This window comes from Fulmarus glacialis, unplaced genomic scaffold (assembly GCF_000690835.1).
Source record: "Fulmarus glacialis isolate BGI_N327 unplaced genomic scaffold, ASM69083v1 scaffold3345, whole genome shotgun sequence".
Taxonomy (NCBI): domain Eukaryota; kingdom Metazoa; phylum Chordata; class Aves; order Procellariiformes; family Procellariidae; genus Fulmarus; species Fulmarus glacialis.
In genome coordinates this window covers 50,325-66,564 of record NW_009210992.1, presented here as the reverse complement: position 1 = coordinate 66,564, position 16,240 = coordinate 50,325, and the positions used below count along the sequence as shown (strand labels likewise).

At 37.6% G+C, this 16,240-nt stretch overlaps 1 protein-coding gene across 1 annotated transcript in view; it reads left to right on the top strand.

Moving 5' to 3' along the window:
* Positions 1-4,185: 4,185 nt before the first annotated feature.
* The window catches only part of LOC104076460 (junctophilin-1-like), a gene marked incomplete at its 5' end in the record, with an annotated part of 29,535 nt that continues 17,480 nt past the window's right edge, over positions 4,186-16,240 (top strand). The window contains one exon of the mRNA XM_009577335.1: positions 4,186-4,304. Coding sequence (XP_009575630.1) covers positions 4,186-4,304 — 119 coding nt within the window. The remainder of the gene's footprint in view (positions 4,305-16,240) is intronic.

Below are 16,240 nucleotides of genomic sequence, written 5' to 3'. Positions count from 1 at the left end.
ATCTCTTGAGTGTAGCTAAGATGATGTGTATGTTTACCTACCCAACCTTACCTACCCAACCAAACCCAGAAAAGAAAGGTATCGGTAATGGTATCAGTTGTCCCACAATCTAGAAAGCTTAGGCTTCTTTCAAAATCAGACCCTGATATGAGTCCAAATAAAATTTCTAACAATACCAAAGTTATTCAGTTAACCATTGGTCTTCCAGCCCTCTCTCACTGATGACAGAGACTGGTAGATACAGAGACTACACGTGCAGTCACCTGGTACCAACACTCTGCATGAGCTATAGCTGTGGGTTCCTTTTCAATGTAACTGCAGTTTGATTCCTGCCACAGGTACAACTTAATTTTGTCCCTGTCTTGATTGCATTTACCACCACTGTGGATTTGTTAGTCAAGTGGTAGACTGTCCCTCTAAATATGAATTGGTTTTGTTTTAAATACTTTGATTTTATATTGGTTTGAAAGCTTTCAAGCACGTTTGAGACATCACATGGAATATTAATGGTAGGATGATACTTTCAAGCAGATACGCATGTAAAAACACATATGGCAGCTCAAAAGTTAGTAATGTGTATTATGTGTTACAGTTGCTGAGAATCAATTTTTACAAAGGACTGCCTGTTCACCTAAAAGAAAAATCATTAGAAGTCCTTTGCTGTGGGTTAGAACCTGAACGCAGCATTGCAAAGCAGGTTACTCGTTATTTTCCCGTACTGTTTTGCAGTATGCCTACTTCCCTGCATAGTTTCTATTTTGCTGCTGAAACTTCAAATTGACCCTTCCTGAAGAATGTGTGGAACAGCATGCAAAGCCTACTACAGTCTTTTTCTTGGCTGGGGGAGAGGAAAGGAGACCTTTTTTTGAGTTTTCTCTTTCAAAAGTTCTCATAAAGATTTCTTGTCGAGGCAAAAGATGTAGAGCTCTCTGGGAAAAGAAGCAATTCTCAAGTAGGTGGTGGTCATTCAAATGTGGGTCATTTTGACTTGGTGTATAGGCTTAAATTTCTGTGAATAATTACCAATAATAAACAAAACTTCATGACTTTACAGTGACAAAATTATTCCAGGAACAAAAGGTAAAGAAGGCTTTCCCAAACTATGTAAAGCATAAATGGAGCAAATGGATTCTATTTCAGTGGGGGTACCCTGCTCTGATAGCTGTCCCTTATAAACGTTGTCATTCAAAACTAACATATTTCTCCTGGTCTCTGATAATAATACTCTGATAGTGTGGGGGTCAATGCAAGGCAGAATAAAACAAGTACAAACAAAATGTAGTGCCAAGCAGCAGTAACTGTAAGCAGGTAATTTGGAAAACATACAGACAAATCAAGTGGGGAAGTCAGCATAAAAAAACTAGGAAATTAAATAGCAACAGAAAAATTATTTGAGTCTGACACTTTAAAGTAAGTGTGCAGTCAGTGAAAGAAATGTCTGAATATACAGTTGCAAATTGAGATAATAAAGTACACATTGCTGAAGTTAGCCAGTAAAGCATTCAAATAATGCAAATAATGAAGAGTTTGCATTCACAGGCAAAGCACAGTGCTTCTGTTCTGTACAGAAGCACCGGCTCTGCTGGTTTCTCCTGTTCTTTTCACATTTGCCGTATGTCGTCGATGATGCTTGCTGAAGAGGCCATCAGGGAAGTGTCTCACCACAGCCACGTGCACACACTCCTGTTTGGCTGGTCAAAGGCCTGCTCAGGAACATAAACACTGTTCTTGTGCCTTACCCTCCTGTGGCTATTTAGTTCCTCTTGCTGCATCGTCTCCCAGCGACACTACAGCACTGAGGCTCTGCTCAAGTGTGTCGCTGAGACATGCCTTGGCAGCGTTCACGTCTGAACAGTCGCTCCTGTTCTGGTCTGCTGGAACTCCTGACTGTGACAAAAGGGGCAGAATAGCAGGAAGTGCAAGTTGAAAAACAAAAAGGTGTGAGATAAGGCAGCCAAGGAAAGCAGTGCTCATTTACCTTCTGTTCCATTGGCTTCTTCCTGCTGTGACTTGCTTCTGCCCAGCTTCATGTGACAAAGTTTCACTTACTACTCATGTCACCATTTAATTCCTTAACTAATTGATACTGTATGTTTGGACAGGGTGTGTGATTTGCTTCTTGGATATGATAATATAGAAAATTCACAGGCATCAATAAATAACTGTACTATCCTGGCAGTATGTTTTCCTGATGCTGGTTGTTTAGTATATTAGCTTTTAAAATGTCTATTGCAGCGGTGGCAATAGCATTAGACTATTTTTATAGGGAATAGTCTGGTTGTTCTATCATCACAAAAGGATGATCAGTGTCTAGTTTGTCTATATGCAGACTACATTATTGTCTCACAAAACAATGTCCCAGTGCTAGGATTGCTTCATTAAGTTTATGCTACATAGACATAATTATGCAGGAGCTAAGAATAGCTCATCTAATTGAAAATAATGATTATAGAGAAAGAACGGGTTTGATTACTGTTACTAAGAGAGCACATACCGTACAACCATTCATGAACTGCACGGAACACATATGGGATTATACGGTGCATTTGTTTTGATTAACAGTTTCTTTCCCCCATCCTGAGTACAAGTTGAAGGTGTTACTGCTTATTTGCTCATTATCTTTTTTCTCAGAGACCTAGAGGGACCTGCAAGAAGGCAGCATGAGCTGATATTTATCCAGTAAATTATGACAAGCTAAGCTTTGAAATAACATTCAACTTTTATCCCCACACACATTTTAGGGAGGATGTAACTTAAATCTTCTCCAGGCACCACAGTTGAAACTGTCTATGTTGGTTTTTTATGTCTGTGTTTATACTAGTACCCTACAGGATTAAACATCCTTTTAGAAATGCAAACTCTGCCATATTGTTAATCTCTTGGTGCTCATTCTGGTTAATGCTAACATTTAATTCTTGCTTCGTCTAAAACACATAGAACTCTTCTTTATTCCTTGAAAATAAAACTGAATTCAAAGTTGTTGAAGGTTTTCATTTATTTGGTTGCTGTTGATTAGTATCACCAGGCACATGGGATAAAAGTTGTGCTGTTGTCCTCTTAACTAATTTTTTTCTTACTTAAGTGTCAGTTTTCTACTAGAATGTTATGAGAAAATTCCTGAGATCATGAAATTTAATGTATCTGGTTTAGAAATGTTATTAATATCTCTAGAGGCTCAAACAACTCTGCTGGTTTGCCATGTTTAGCTTCCCCTCCGTTCTAATGAACCATTTCATAGCTCTAGGCTATGTGCTAATGCTGTAGAGGCACAGAGAGATCACTGCCATCACGAACTTTTGAATTTGAAAAGCGAAGTGGGGAGGGAAGATGGGACAAACAGTGATGCAATCCTGCAGTAACATAACTATCAGTTTGCACAGACTGGAATCAGAGGCACTTGCACAAGCTGTTCTTGAGGCTTTTTAAGAAATAGCAGAAGGAAAAAGTGGAAGCAGAGAGCAGATTACAAAAGTATTCCGAACTGTTGTCTTGACTTTGGAAAAGTTGCTTTTCAGATTGTTTTGGTTTTGAAATTCAGTGAGTTACAAGAATTTAAAACTGTTAAGTCCCTATTTATACAAATGCCTGTTGAAGCATCAAAGACATTTTCCATCCCATTCCCTTCCAACACGGTCTGATTGTGGAAGACATTCCTCAGTTTTTTGGGCCAACATGGCTCAGTTTTGCCCTTCAAAAAATTTTACATGGCACCCAGCATTGAACATTAACTTTGAAATGTTGTAAAGGTAATAGCATTCCACAGTCCCCTTGAGCTGTGTATCCTGGTCTCATAGACCCCTGTTTAGGAGTCAGTGTCGTGGCCCAGTCTGACCTTCTGTACACTTCTGTACACATTCTGGTAACGTCTATTAAAATCATCATCCCAGGTTTTGGTCAGATACTATTTTTTTCCAGTTAGAAATTTTAATTACAAGCTTGGGCTGTAAATTTTGTATCTACAAGTAAATGTGAGACAAGGGTGAGCAGGACTGAAGAACTGAGAGGAATAATGCATTGATTCTGAAATACTTTGACTGATTTGTAGTTACTCACAGCAAGTGGGCATAAGAGTGCACTATACAATATAATGTATGGTAGCTGAGGACAGTAGTCCCTTGCTCTCACATTATTGATGCAACTCATAAAAGACTCCTCTGCATATAAACTGTTTTCTACTCTGTACAGAACTGCACATGCAAGAGCTAAAGCTGACGCTGCGGATCAGGCTGCTCAGGCTGCTCACCAGGAATGTGATATTGCAAGAGCAGTTGCCAGAGAACTTTCACCAAATTTCTACCAACCAGGTAATTATAGATTGGGTTTTTTGTGGCTCTTTTTTTTTTTTTCCAGTGAAAGGGTTCTGTGTTAAGTTAAAAAGTTTATTTCATTTTGAATGTTGTCATTTATACAGAAACAATAGTCATGTGTAGGTAATGAAGAGCGTATGTTGCTCAAGGAGTTTTTGTTTTCATTTTTTAGTCATTTGGTGACTATTGCTTTGTATAAAAATAGTTGAGTATCGAAAAGTCAGTATCAAGCATACAACTTTGCCTCAAATTAACAGCTTCTTCAGGACAGTGTCAAAGACAGACTTCAGAGAATATGAATCAACAGAAATTTGAGTTATTTCTATAGTGTGTTTATTAGGGGAAAGATCCTTATCTTTTTTATTATCCAAGGGAATTCTTGACAGTCTTGATTAGCTAAGGCCTGAGTTCTGGAGAATGCTTTACCATTACACATACATAACCTGTGAGGGAATCTTCCTCTGTTAGGCCTGTGGTGCTCTGTCCCATACTCAAGATATCATAGAATTAAGTCTGTGTCACCTTTATCAACATTGCAACCCATTTTTACATGTCATGTGTTTTGGATAGTTGGTATAAAAAGAAGCAAAGTGGGTTTTGCTTTGTTTTTCTGGTGTCTTTCCATGAGGTTAATATTTTTGTGTACTGCTCTTAAGCTGGAGGTTGAATAGATAAAATGGAACTCCACTTACCAATTTAATGTATTTTCATGAGTCTGTCCTTTCTTTCACCTGTCAAATGAGTTGAGTCATATCTTGTTATTACTTTTCAAAGACTTGCCTGCAGTTGTATGCTAATATAGATTATAGCTCTGAGATTAATTTTCACTTATCTTCACCTTCTGCATATGCTTGTTTCAGACACAAACCCCTTTATCCTTAAATGTACCCATATGGTGGATGCAGGCTAGTATCATGACCCACAAAATCAAAGAACAACAACGTTCTTCAACATTTTCTAACAAACCATCTATTTCCTTCATTTTTTGGTATAAATGACCACTATATGTAACTCGTTACTAAATCATTACTGTCAGTTTGCTTAAAGAATAATTGTTTTCTTCTTTATTCCTAAGTATTTAGTTGTAGAGAGCAATCTGTATATTTTGGGGTTTGGAGAGTTGGAGCCCTCTTTTTTATTTAGTGCATAAGTCGAGGGCTGGTCACCTCATGCAGGTTAGAATCTCCATTCCCCTTATCAGTCTTGCAACCTTTCTTTGTACTCATCCTGATATAAATTCATCTTTCTTGAACGTGGCTGTCCAGAACTGTAGGTAAAGCTCAACAGAACTATTTCCAGTAATAAGACTTTACTAGCTTTAAAATTATATCAATAGGTACCTTTCACTGTTGGAAATGACCTCAATACAGTCTCTCCTGTGGACTTATATTAGTGGCCCATACTTACTCCTATGATACCCAAGTCTTTTTCTTTTTTCATTATTTCATTCTTCAGTCAACTGATGAGCTCCCAATTTATAGCAGCAGTTCATCTTATCAGTCATAAGTTAAGTCATAAGCTTAGCCATGCAAGGAACTAATAATAGAGACCCTGTCAAAGGAAAGCTTGATAGAGAATATAACTAAGAGGGAATTAAAGCATTTGGAATGAAAGTATTTCAAAACTGCCAAGCCCTTGAAATAAAGAAATGGTTAGAATACTCGAGAGAAAATGCAAACATCTGATGGTGTGAAATTTGACACCAAGAAATTCCCCAGATCAAGAATTTGTTAGGTGTCTTTTTTTACTTCCTGCCACAGGATATGAAGTAGCATTGCTGAGAAGTTGGCTGAGATTTGGGGAGAGAAGGTGCAGGATTCTTATTTTCCTCTCATTTAAAACTTTTACTCCAATTACAGAAGGGAAGAGTTTGTATTCTTTCCCCAAATGCAGCTGTATATGTGTACAGTGCTGTAACAAAACATTTCTCGAAGTCTACTTACTCTTTTCTTTGTGTGGAAATGTCTATCAGTTAGCTAGCTACCTATCAGAAGATAAAAGCCTCTTTGGAGTCTGAATTTTAAATTTCCTCATTATTTTCAAGATGACCAAATACAGCGTATTTGTATACATTTGAAAAAAAATTGCTATTCCCATTGCTTAAGTAACTTTAAGATGCCAAGATGCTAATTAAATTTCAATTATCCCAAATAAGCTGCAACAAAACACTAGATTCATACATTGTTGCAATCCTTTCAAATAGTATCATGTCAGAGATACTTTCCATTCTCAATGTTCACAATGCCTTTTTCACATACATTCTTTCTGAGTGGTACCAGTTAACCCTGAGACTCACCTGTACACATACTTACTTATTTAAGTATTTCCCAAGTGTCATGCTATGAATTACTGGATATGTTATCATTAGCTTTTGTCATTTATGGTTATAAAATTGTAAATAAATATTTTTAAGTATTTACTTTCACTCACACAAACAGCGGTAAATATCTGCTTTTCAAATAGCATTTTTTGTATGTTTGAATGAAAACAAGGTAACCGTTATTGCTTCCTAATAGCAACTTCTTGCTTTTCTTCTGTTGCTTGAGCTCTTTATTTTTGATACCTTATAACTTACCTTTATAAGTTTCTGTAAGTGCTACTAAAAGGTAATGGTAAGTATTGAATCTCAGTCTCTGAAACTGTAGTTAAGAGAAAGTTTTCCATTGTGCTAAATTGTCTTGAAAATAAGTTATTGTGGGAAAGTGTAATTTTTCTCTCATTGCTTGAACTGCTTAGTACGGTAGGCAAGCATGCTGTCAGCAACAAATAAATGTATGTAGTATATCGACAAGTCTCTTGAAAGAAAGAGAGGAAAAAAGTGAAATACAAATACCCCTCTGTAAACAACAGCTAAGCATTTATTTCTGTCTTAATGAGTGATCTCTGCATTACCTGCGGCCTAAGCCCATTTAAATATTTGAAAACCTTTTGATAAAGCTCTTAAATTTCAGATTCTTAAAAAGCAACTTTCTGGGCCATATAGCCTAGTATTACACACAATTTATAATTACAGTGAATATTCATCACTCATTGTACCATGACAGTTCTTACTTCCCAATTACTTTCTCTCACGTTTCAATTTTGTATTCAGAAGCTGCCAAGAGGTTCTAGCTTTGCAATGTAGTTTAAAAGGAGATTGAAAGGAGAACAAAGCAGTAGGAAGCAAAGTAGCATTCAGCGGGTGAGAATAATAATGTCAGTCTGAATCATGAATATTGAGGTACCATAGAAATCTTGAGATTTAGCTTTCCCAGTAAGTGATTACCTTAATACTTGCATATAAGGAAAGCAAGTATGATTGAAAAGGTCAGTGCCATGGTTTAAGGTCTTATAAGATAAAAAGGAACTGTTTTCCCTAAGCTTGTTCACGCTAGTCTCAGGCAAGATCCTGCTTATACTTTTGCTGTAGCAGAGATTGGGCTAGTGATTAATAGCTATGAGGATGGTATATCTTTGCAGAGCCCTACCCACAATGCTATACATTTTGTAGATTTAACAAATGTTGCAGTCTTTATACAGGCCATACTTTACAGGCCTTTTTATCACCAAATAAAATGAATTTTGAGAAATCCCAGTTCTGACCTGTTTGTTTCCTCCAGGCATCACTAAACTTGTAGATGTGTCAGAAGAGAGCATACCAGGACAGATGAAACCTGAGTCATATCCTCATTCAAGGGAGTCGTCCAGGGACAGTTTGAGATTGTCTTTGCTTAGAGAAAAACAATAAACGCTGTTTTGTGTCTCTTGTTAAAACCTAGAGAAGGACAAATGACTAATGGGAGTGCTGTATCAAAGGTGTAACAGAAAAGAAATGCTTTTGACGCCCAGTAAAAAAGGAGAATATTGTTCTATGCTTGCACAAGGTTAATGGATGCTTTGACTTACCCATTCATTCTAAATTCTACAAGCCATCTCTAGGATATAGTCTTGTAAACTATCAGGAGGTAAGCTAAAGTATGAACTTGCGCAGACTGGACAGCTAAGCCATAATTGTCTGTGTGCATATATGTCCTGCAGCAAATGGATACTGCTCTTTCATTCAGTTTGAATGAATAACATTTGATTAAATGAAAGAGGGGTAAAACTACTTTGCTGCAGGGTAAGAGCAGTCTGGGCACTTCACCATGGAGCAATAAAGGTCTGGAAATTCAGATCTGAATTGTTTTATGGCAGATTATTTGTCAGGCCAACCAGCTGCCAGGCGAACGTACATGGCTCGCCAGAACAATTCATCCAGCCTTTGACCTCCTAAACAAGGCAAGAGAGAAATCAAGGAGCAGTTTATGAATTAACGCTCTCTAAAGAGATGGACAGAATTTCTTTAGGTGAAATATATGAGCAGAGAACAAAGATTTTCTAATGAAAAGAATAAGAATTGTCATTTTTTCCTGTAATGTTCGGTTACTGTTACAGCATCAGTATTAACATGCTGAACATCACTTGTTTCAGAAATAAGCATTTTAAGCTTATGATAAGGCAATTTCTAATGGTCTCTAATGCCTTAAAGAGCAACTGTGTTTGCCATTCTCTTTTGACCAGTGGTGGATGTCTATAGCCTCAGAAGAAAACACATCCTTCCCATCTTCCTCCTTTCTGCCATCTCCACCTCCTCCAGTTCACAAAATGCAAACTCCATATGGACAGGAAAGAGAGATTTCTGCCTGATGCTAATTAACTTGAATGTACTGGCTAAGTGCATGTGGACCAGGCCAGATATTTTTATTTTAAAAGCCAATTACAATGAGCATTTTGCCCAATTAGAGTTACCAACCATGCCATCAGTTTGTGCCTTAAAGTATACAGAAGCTCACTAGTTATTCTTAGTCATACAAGAGCCTGTTCATTTTCTGAAATTATTCAACATACGGCTTCATCATCCTCACACAACTGTTGTCAGGATTCTTGCTATGGCATCTTTTCTCTGCAATTTATTGCTTCCGTTCTCTTTCTACACAACTCTGGAGAAGCCAGAGCCTATATAAATATCCTAAGGCACTTCTGTTGTATCTAGTAATCAAAGAAAGAAGGTGCGTTAAAAGAAAAGGTATCAGTTTCAAGCTTTATTCTTGTTTTCCCCTTTCTTTTTATAACTCTTGTCATACCAGTCTTCACAACTTGACTTCGAAATTTATCACCAGTCTTGCCAAGCCCTAGGTACAGATGCCTCCACCCTTCCACATCTTTTCTTTTGCCCAGTGTGAGGCCCGTTCAGCTTCCTGGCAGTCTGCACCCATCCTGCCCACTGCCATACACGTGTGCTGGCTCAACCCACTCCCCAGCGTTCCTGAATGCATGTGGGCCACAGAGCATGCTTGGGAGAAGGCAAAGGAGTGAGCGGTTGCAAAGGAGTAGCCTTAATTCTTCAGGATACTTTCTCAATCTCTCCAAGATACTTTTGAGTCACATAATCGAATTATTTGCTTAGGAAAAAATGAGCGTAATTAGTTTTGAGCAAATTAACTTTTAAAACTAATAACAGAACCAGTTTCCTGTAGAGAGATAAAGCTGTTACAATCACTGTAATTTTCACAGGCTTCCATTAAGTACTGAGCTAGTTAATTTGCATCTAGATACAACTTGTCGTTGCCTAGTAAAGGCTACAGGGTCTGACTATGAAGCTAGCTAGCTAGTCAGGCAACTAGCCTGGACTAGCTTCAGTGCTGTCTCGGCTTTGTTGCTATCTTGAAGTAGCTTCTTGAATTCTAGCCTAGGTATACCCATCTGAGCTGCCACCATAGGAGTGTTAATCATAGGTATAATCTGAGAGAAGGAGGTCAGTGCTACCTTCGAGTTTTAATTGCCTCCTTTCTCCTGTTCAAAATTACTCATTTGCTCCCAAAAAGAACCATTCATTCCAGGACACAGAACCTGCCCACTGTTGGCCTGCTCCAGTAAATTTCTATATTGGTCTGTCACAGTGTCCATCAGCCAAGGACAAGATGAAGTACGGTCTATCACATGGGAGTATTATCACAGTGTCAACATTTCCATTATAAATCCTATTTATAACTGCGTCATAAATATTTGTTCCATGTTGAAATTCAGTTAACAAGGCCTGTACTGTGAGAACTTTCTTTACAGTGCTAATTTTCACTAGGGTATGGTGATTTATTTTGAAAGGTTTTTATTATACTAATGAAGGCTTAAATTATGTTGAAAAAGGTTAGGTTTCTCATGTTTTTTTTTTTTAACATGTGATATGGGTTACATTAGCACATCTCTACAGCTGTGCTGGTTACATTGCCTTGTACTACTTGACCATAAGCAGTTAATGCTTGCTGTGGGCTTTTTTGCTGTTGTTTCTATAGGAAATGGGGAACAAGAAATGTATTCCAGAGGAAAGGGTAGAACATTAGAGAAAAATACTATGCAGCTGTATTCTACATTTGTCAAGGCCAGAGAAATAGGTGGCTAATATACATGGCATTTTATTCCAAGAAAGTCTGCAAGACTTAAGACTTATGTAGAAGTAGAGAGTGTAGAGAGAGATCTGAAAAAAAAAGATTTTATTTAGATTATATACCTGAGTAATGTAAAGTAATGTAGTACTGTTCAGTAGGATTTGGAGGAGATGAAGATTTCTATCTATTAGTCTTGTAACAGTTATTCACTCAGATCATAATCTGAACAGGAGTCAAACCTGGAACTGAAACACAGCCAGCATGGACTTGGTAGTTGAATTTTTTTGTATAGTGAGATTAAACAGGATGAAGATTGTAAAAAGAGAAGGTAGAGGGACCAAGAACAGAGTAATCTGAGATTATCTTCCTTGAAAGTACAGTTAAAAAGTGAAAGAAAAATAAGGGGGAAATAAAAGGATGAATCACGGAAGTTAACAGAGGAGAATTGTTCCAAATGAATGGCCAGCTGTCTCAGAGGAGGATGAGAATAGAGTACTGATACTGAGATGTGACTAAGAAATCAGCAGAGGCTCCCCAAAGAGGTAGGTATTTTGTCAGGGGCAATTGCCAAACTGTGAAGAGTATGGGATAGATTTGGAGAAGAGGAGCAGTAAATAGATACTGCAAACTTAAAATTTAGAAATGAAAACTCAGAGCGCAGAGGTGAAGGGGGAGAAATGACACCATGTGAGGTCAGAATGGTAAGTGGCATGATGAGAGGTTTCTCTTAAAATACAAAAGTTCAAGAATATGTTGGGAAAGAAGCCAGAATAGGATGGAAGACTAAGCAGATCACCTGCCCTAGTTTTATCAGAATTTGACTGTTGTATTTCTATAGTTCTGGCATTTGCAGTGCAGCAGTCAGTTCTTCAGACTCTTAAGCTTCTTAATTGATTCCATTGCTAGATATAAGAAATTAATTTTCCTAGAAGTGCAATGCAGCTTAATGAATACTGTTTCTGAATATTGAAAAATACTGGATTAACCCTCTACGGTCCAAGAAAATTCATAAAACCATATATTTTTAAAGCAGTAAATTTGGGGTCTCTTTATTTTACTCCTGCTTTTGCATCTTTCAAGTGGTTTTTCTATAAGCACAAGGAGATAAAGTAAACTTCTAAAAAAATGAAGTCTAACATTATCATATAATGATGAATCCCTTTGAAATATCTAGAGTTTAAGTAAAGACAGTAATGCATATCTAAATCTGTGACTAGAATCAGTGGATTCTAGTGTAAAACTGTCTCGTTATTTCTATGTTACTTTGCCCATCTAAATAATTCAGAGGTAATTTTGGTTGTTTGGTGACATACATATATTTCATGTCTTCCCAATATTGAGCCTTATTGGCATGTATTTCACAGGCGTAAGAAGTGCTGACATCTATAACTCAAGCCCTGGGTGCATATCCTAGCGTCTGCTTTTTTTTTTTAGTGGAAGGGGGGAAGGGTGTTCAGAGAAAAACAGGCCAGGCACTATTTCTTTGACAAATAAGGATTTTAAAAGAGCCAAAAGTTAGAGGAGTTCGGCAAAAATTTCACTTGGTTATTAAATTTGCTAAAGAGCAATACCATTGTATTGAAAAGCATCTGACAGCTATGAATGATATTTTTCTCCTCCTAAAATCTCTAAATCATGTCATTTTGTGGTTGTTTCAAGTTGCGTGCAGTTTAATTCTGAAGCGGTTTGATCCATATCAGCAGAGCAACTACTATAATTTCAGTAATTTCTAATCTTTATGTAAACCTGCATATGTGGACAGATGGACCAGGAGCTTGAGGGTTGGTTTGTGTAAGAGATTTTGTTTAAAATTGTTCGCAGTATATGATATCAAATTCTGCAAAGACAATCAAATGCAAGGAAGAAAAAACTGCTGCTTCCTCCATACTTGTACTTGGCCCAAGAGGCAATGTATCTGATACAACTTTGACAGTCTATTACCAGTCTCTCATTGGGAACTGGGATGCTTATGTTAAAAGTTTTGATGTGGAATAGAAAGGCAAACCCATGACTGCTATGCAAGAGGAGAGAATATACTAAGAGAACAATGAAGAATAAATATTGAGAGCCATAAGTATTCTGTTTTTAATGTAAAGCATGATTTACAAACTAGTTTCAGTTTTGATCCTGAACTTCATCAAATATAGTGTATTTTCCTGTTTAGCTCAAAGACAAGACATGACACTTACTAATCTATAATGTTTTCAAAAGGAGAATCAAATGTGTTTATATAGTTTTCCTGTCTGATTCCAATAGGAATACTAGAGGTTGTTGATGAGAAGAAGAAAAAAAAAAAAGGACGTGAAAAATGGCAGGGAGAGAGAAGCCTAATAAAATGACAAGGAATTTGGAAGTGATCTCATCTGAGTCTTCACTAATGACTAGCCAAAAATCATGGGTGATATGTTGCATGTTTGTATAATATGGTGAACAGTATATTATTTAAATCAGCAGGTAATAGTGAAGTTGTATGTTGCAAACACAAACCGGAACAGAGAAAAACAAAGTTCTCAGTAACATGCCACATATAGCTGGAAGTGAGTGCTACCATCTACAGCAGTGATCACTCACCAAATGCAAGCTAAGTCGCAGAATTATCAGACCTAGTACTTAAACTGAAGACAGAGACTTGCTCCTCAGAAGTACTACGAGAAGTCCTTAAGGGCTGACAGACTCAGCCAGTTGAAGATGAGATGTGAACCTGCTCCTGGTGAGGTCAGTTGCCAAACTCCCATGGAGCACGATGACAGCCATGCACTTGAAATGTGATACGGCAGGAGAAGCAGCTGATACTCTTCCAGGCTGTATATGCAGAAGAAGCATGTCATGGACAAGAAGGGTAATGGTCCCTTCTCTGCATGATCCCAGTGACACTACATCTGAAATATTGTGTATAACTTTGGACATATCAGAAAGATGTGGACATGCTGGGAGAAATGTAAAGAAGTGTGGATTCTGCAGGGTAAAGGCAGCTATTACGCCACAGTAAGAGTCTTTTTATATATATACAATTCATCTTTTCAGAGAATATGCAGTTGTGATGAGAACAGAATTAAGCCTTTCACTTCTGCCCATCCTTTACAATAGATATAGAACACTACTTCTGCAGTTAACATTTGCTAAATTTTCCAGTGGATTTTTTTCTAGTTTTCAGAAAAATGTTCCCATGATCAGAGGTTCATATACCATTCGTAATAATAGCAGTAAAACATCCACTGATGCTAGGCTTCAGTCTCTCTCATTCCCCAGTGCAGCTCGGTGAAGTAAAGCAGGCTTTAGATTTTCTGTGAAAAAGCTAAAAGTTTACCTTCTCAGTTATCTCATATTAAGCAGCCTGCAGGCTCAGAAGCATTCAAGTAGATTATAGTACGTGTGTTATGTAGCTGGGAGCATTCACGTTAAATACAATGCGTGTGTATTATCTGGCCTGGAAAAATGAAGCCTGTCCTATATACAGGAGCCATATGTAACACCATATAATCTTGCAAATATTTTTTGAAGTTCTGTCAGTATTCATCAACAGAGAGTTAGGGTATGTAAAGCAAGTCATAATTAAGATTGCTGGTCATGAGCAATTTCTGTGTTCATAAGCTGATGTCCCAATGAGGTGTTAGAGAGAGCTGTACAGCAGGCTATTAGATAGGATAAATCGGTTACATTTTTGTGGTAGTAATGAATCCAAAAGTATAAGGGCCTACACACTGTAATCTACTATGCAGATACAATTATGAATTTTGTACCCTGTTTCGCAAATGTCACGGCTACTTTAGTCACCTACTAAAGCAGTCACAGAAATGGAGCAGAGATTGGATTTACAGTCAGAATAAATACATTCTTGTTACTTAGTGCTGACTGCAGGCAGTTTTTGAGATTCATTAATCTATTCTTTCCTGCTTTCCGATCTTTCAGTGTGTATATATCTACTAACACTGCATTTAGAAAACTTTTGAGGAAGAAAATCTTACTTTTAGGGATTCTTTTATCCTTAATTATTTTTAAATTATTTATTGGAGAATACAAAAAATGAAAAATACAAAAATACTGTTTATGTATTATATTCAGGTATGTTAATGGTAGGACGACTCAAATTAATTTCAGATTTGGAGGAACTGACAGGAAGGGAGAGAAGAAGCAGTTTCGTTTTTGTACAGATAGGAATTGCACTGACATCCCTGTTTTGTTATACTACTGCTAGGCTCACAAGTTTGTGATGTTGCATATGATTTGGATCTTTTGGTGGAAGTCCGTTTCCTTTTTTGTTGTCATTGCTGTTGCTAGCATCTCAAGTTTGTGTGCTTGAGTAGACATTTTAATATTTGCAAGAAGTTTATTGCAGCGCTGTGGGATAACATAATGCCATATACTTTTCAGCAAATACCTGTGTGAAATGCAGAGAGACTCTCAGTAAAGTAGTCAGTTCACAGGCCACCCCAATAGCTCTCTTGTGCTGTGTAAACATCAGAGCAGAGTAAACATAGAGGCATAAGAACTAGCCTTGGGTTTGGCCAAAGTGTATGTGTGTCCCTGCATGTGTGGCTAGTAAATAAGTAACTTAGCACTCTTGATCTTTGTCTAGTCCACTACAGGAAGTGTTTGATGTGGGTTCTGAGAAGGCCCCGTCATTTTCATTGATGTCAAAACCAGGAAAATAAAGTACTGGCAGATATTTTAAAGATGGTAGATAGGTATTCTAGCAAAACTACTTGCAAGTTGTTTATGATACTGCACAAAACTGCTTCCTGAGCAGAGATAAAGAAAGTAGTTGAGAGGGCAGCCTTGGTACACAAGAATTTCTATGTTTGGGGTTCTTCTGCACAAAACACTTAATAAGCAATTTCTACCAGTGATTGCCTATTGTAGGTGCTTATCTTTACTTAGCAAGAAGGGAAGGTTGCATTTAAGGCTGCATTAAAACCTGCTTGTATTCAGTGATGCTACCTTTTAAACTTAGTCCTAGGTGGAAGATTTGTGTATTCTAACTTTTACATCGCTGAATGATGATGTGGTTTTGTCAGGTTGTGGCAATAATATAATACCGCATTATGTGCTATCTTTGTGTTATATTTTTAGGTCATGTCGGTAGTACATGGTTTGAGGGACAGCAGACTGCCAGATCAAATCACAACACTTCTGTAAAATAAATACATGCAGGCATCATTCTCCATGATGTTCATGGATCTAGTGAGTGAGTAACTGTTGGCACATGCTAGTTTCAGTGTTGCCTCCAGTGCAGTAGGAGAGGAAAGGCTGCCAGGAGTAGTGCTTAAGGAAGCAGCAATGCTAACAACAGATTGCGAAGCCCTAGAAGTCTAAGCTGGAGAAAATTTCAGTGAAGGGAAAGTATTTTCAAGGGGGGATGAGGAGGAAATGAGGAGTTGGGAGTAAGAGTGAATTAAGAAAGGTTACAAAGCATCCCAAAGGGTAAACATTATATTTTAGAGTATTTTTGGATTATGCAAAACATGCAGTCTTCTCCCTCTTGTTTACCTTGTAGTTTGCTTTCCTAGGCAGCCATGGAACTTCCATGGTGGT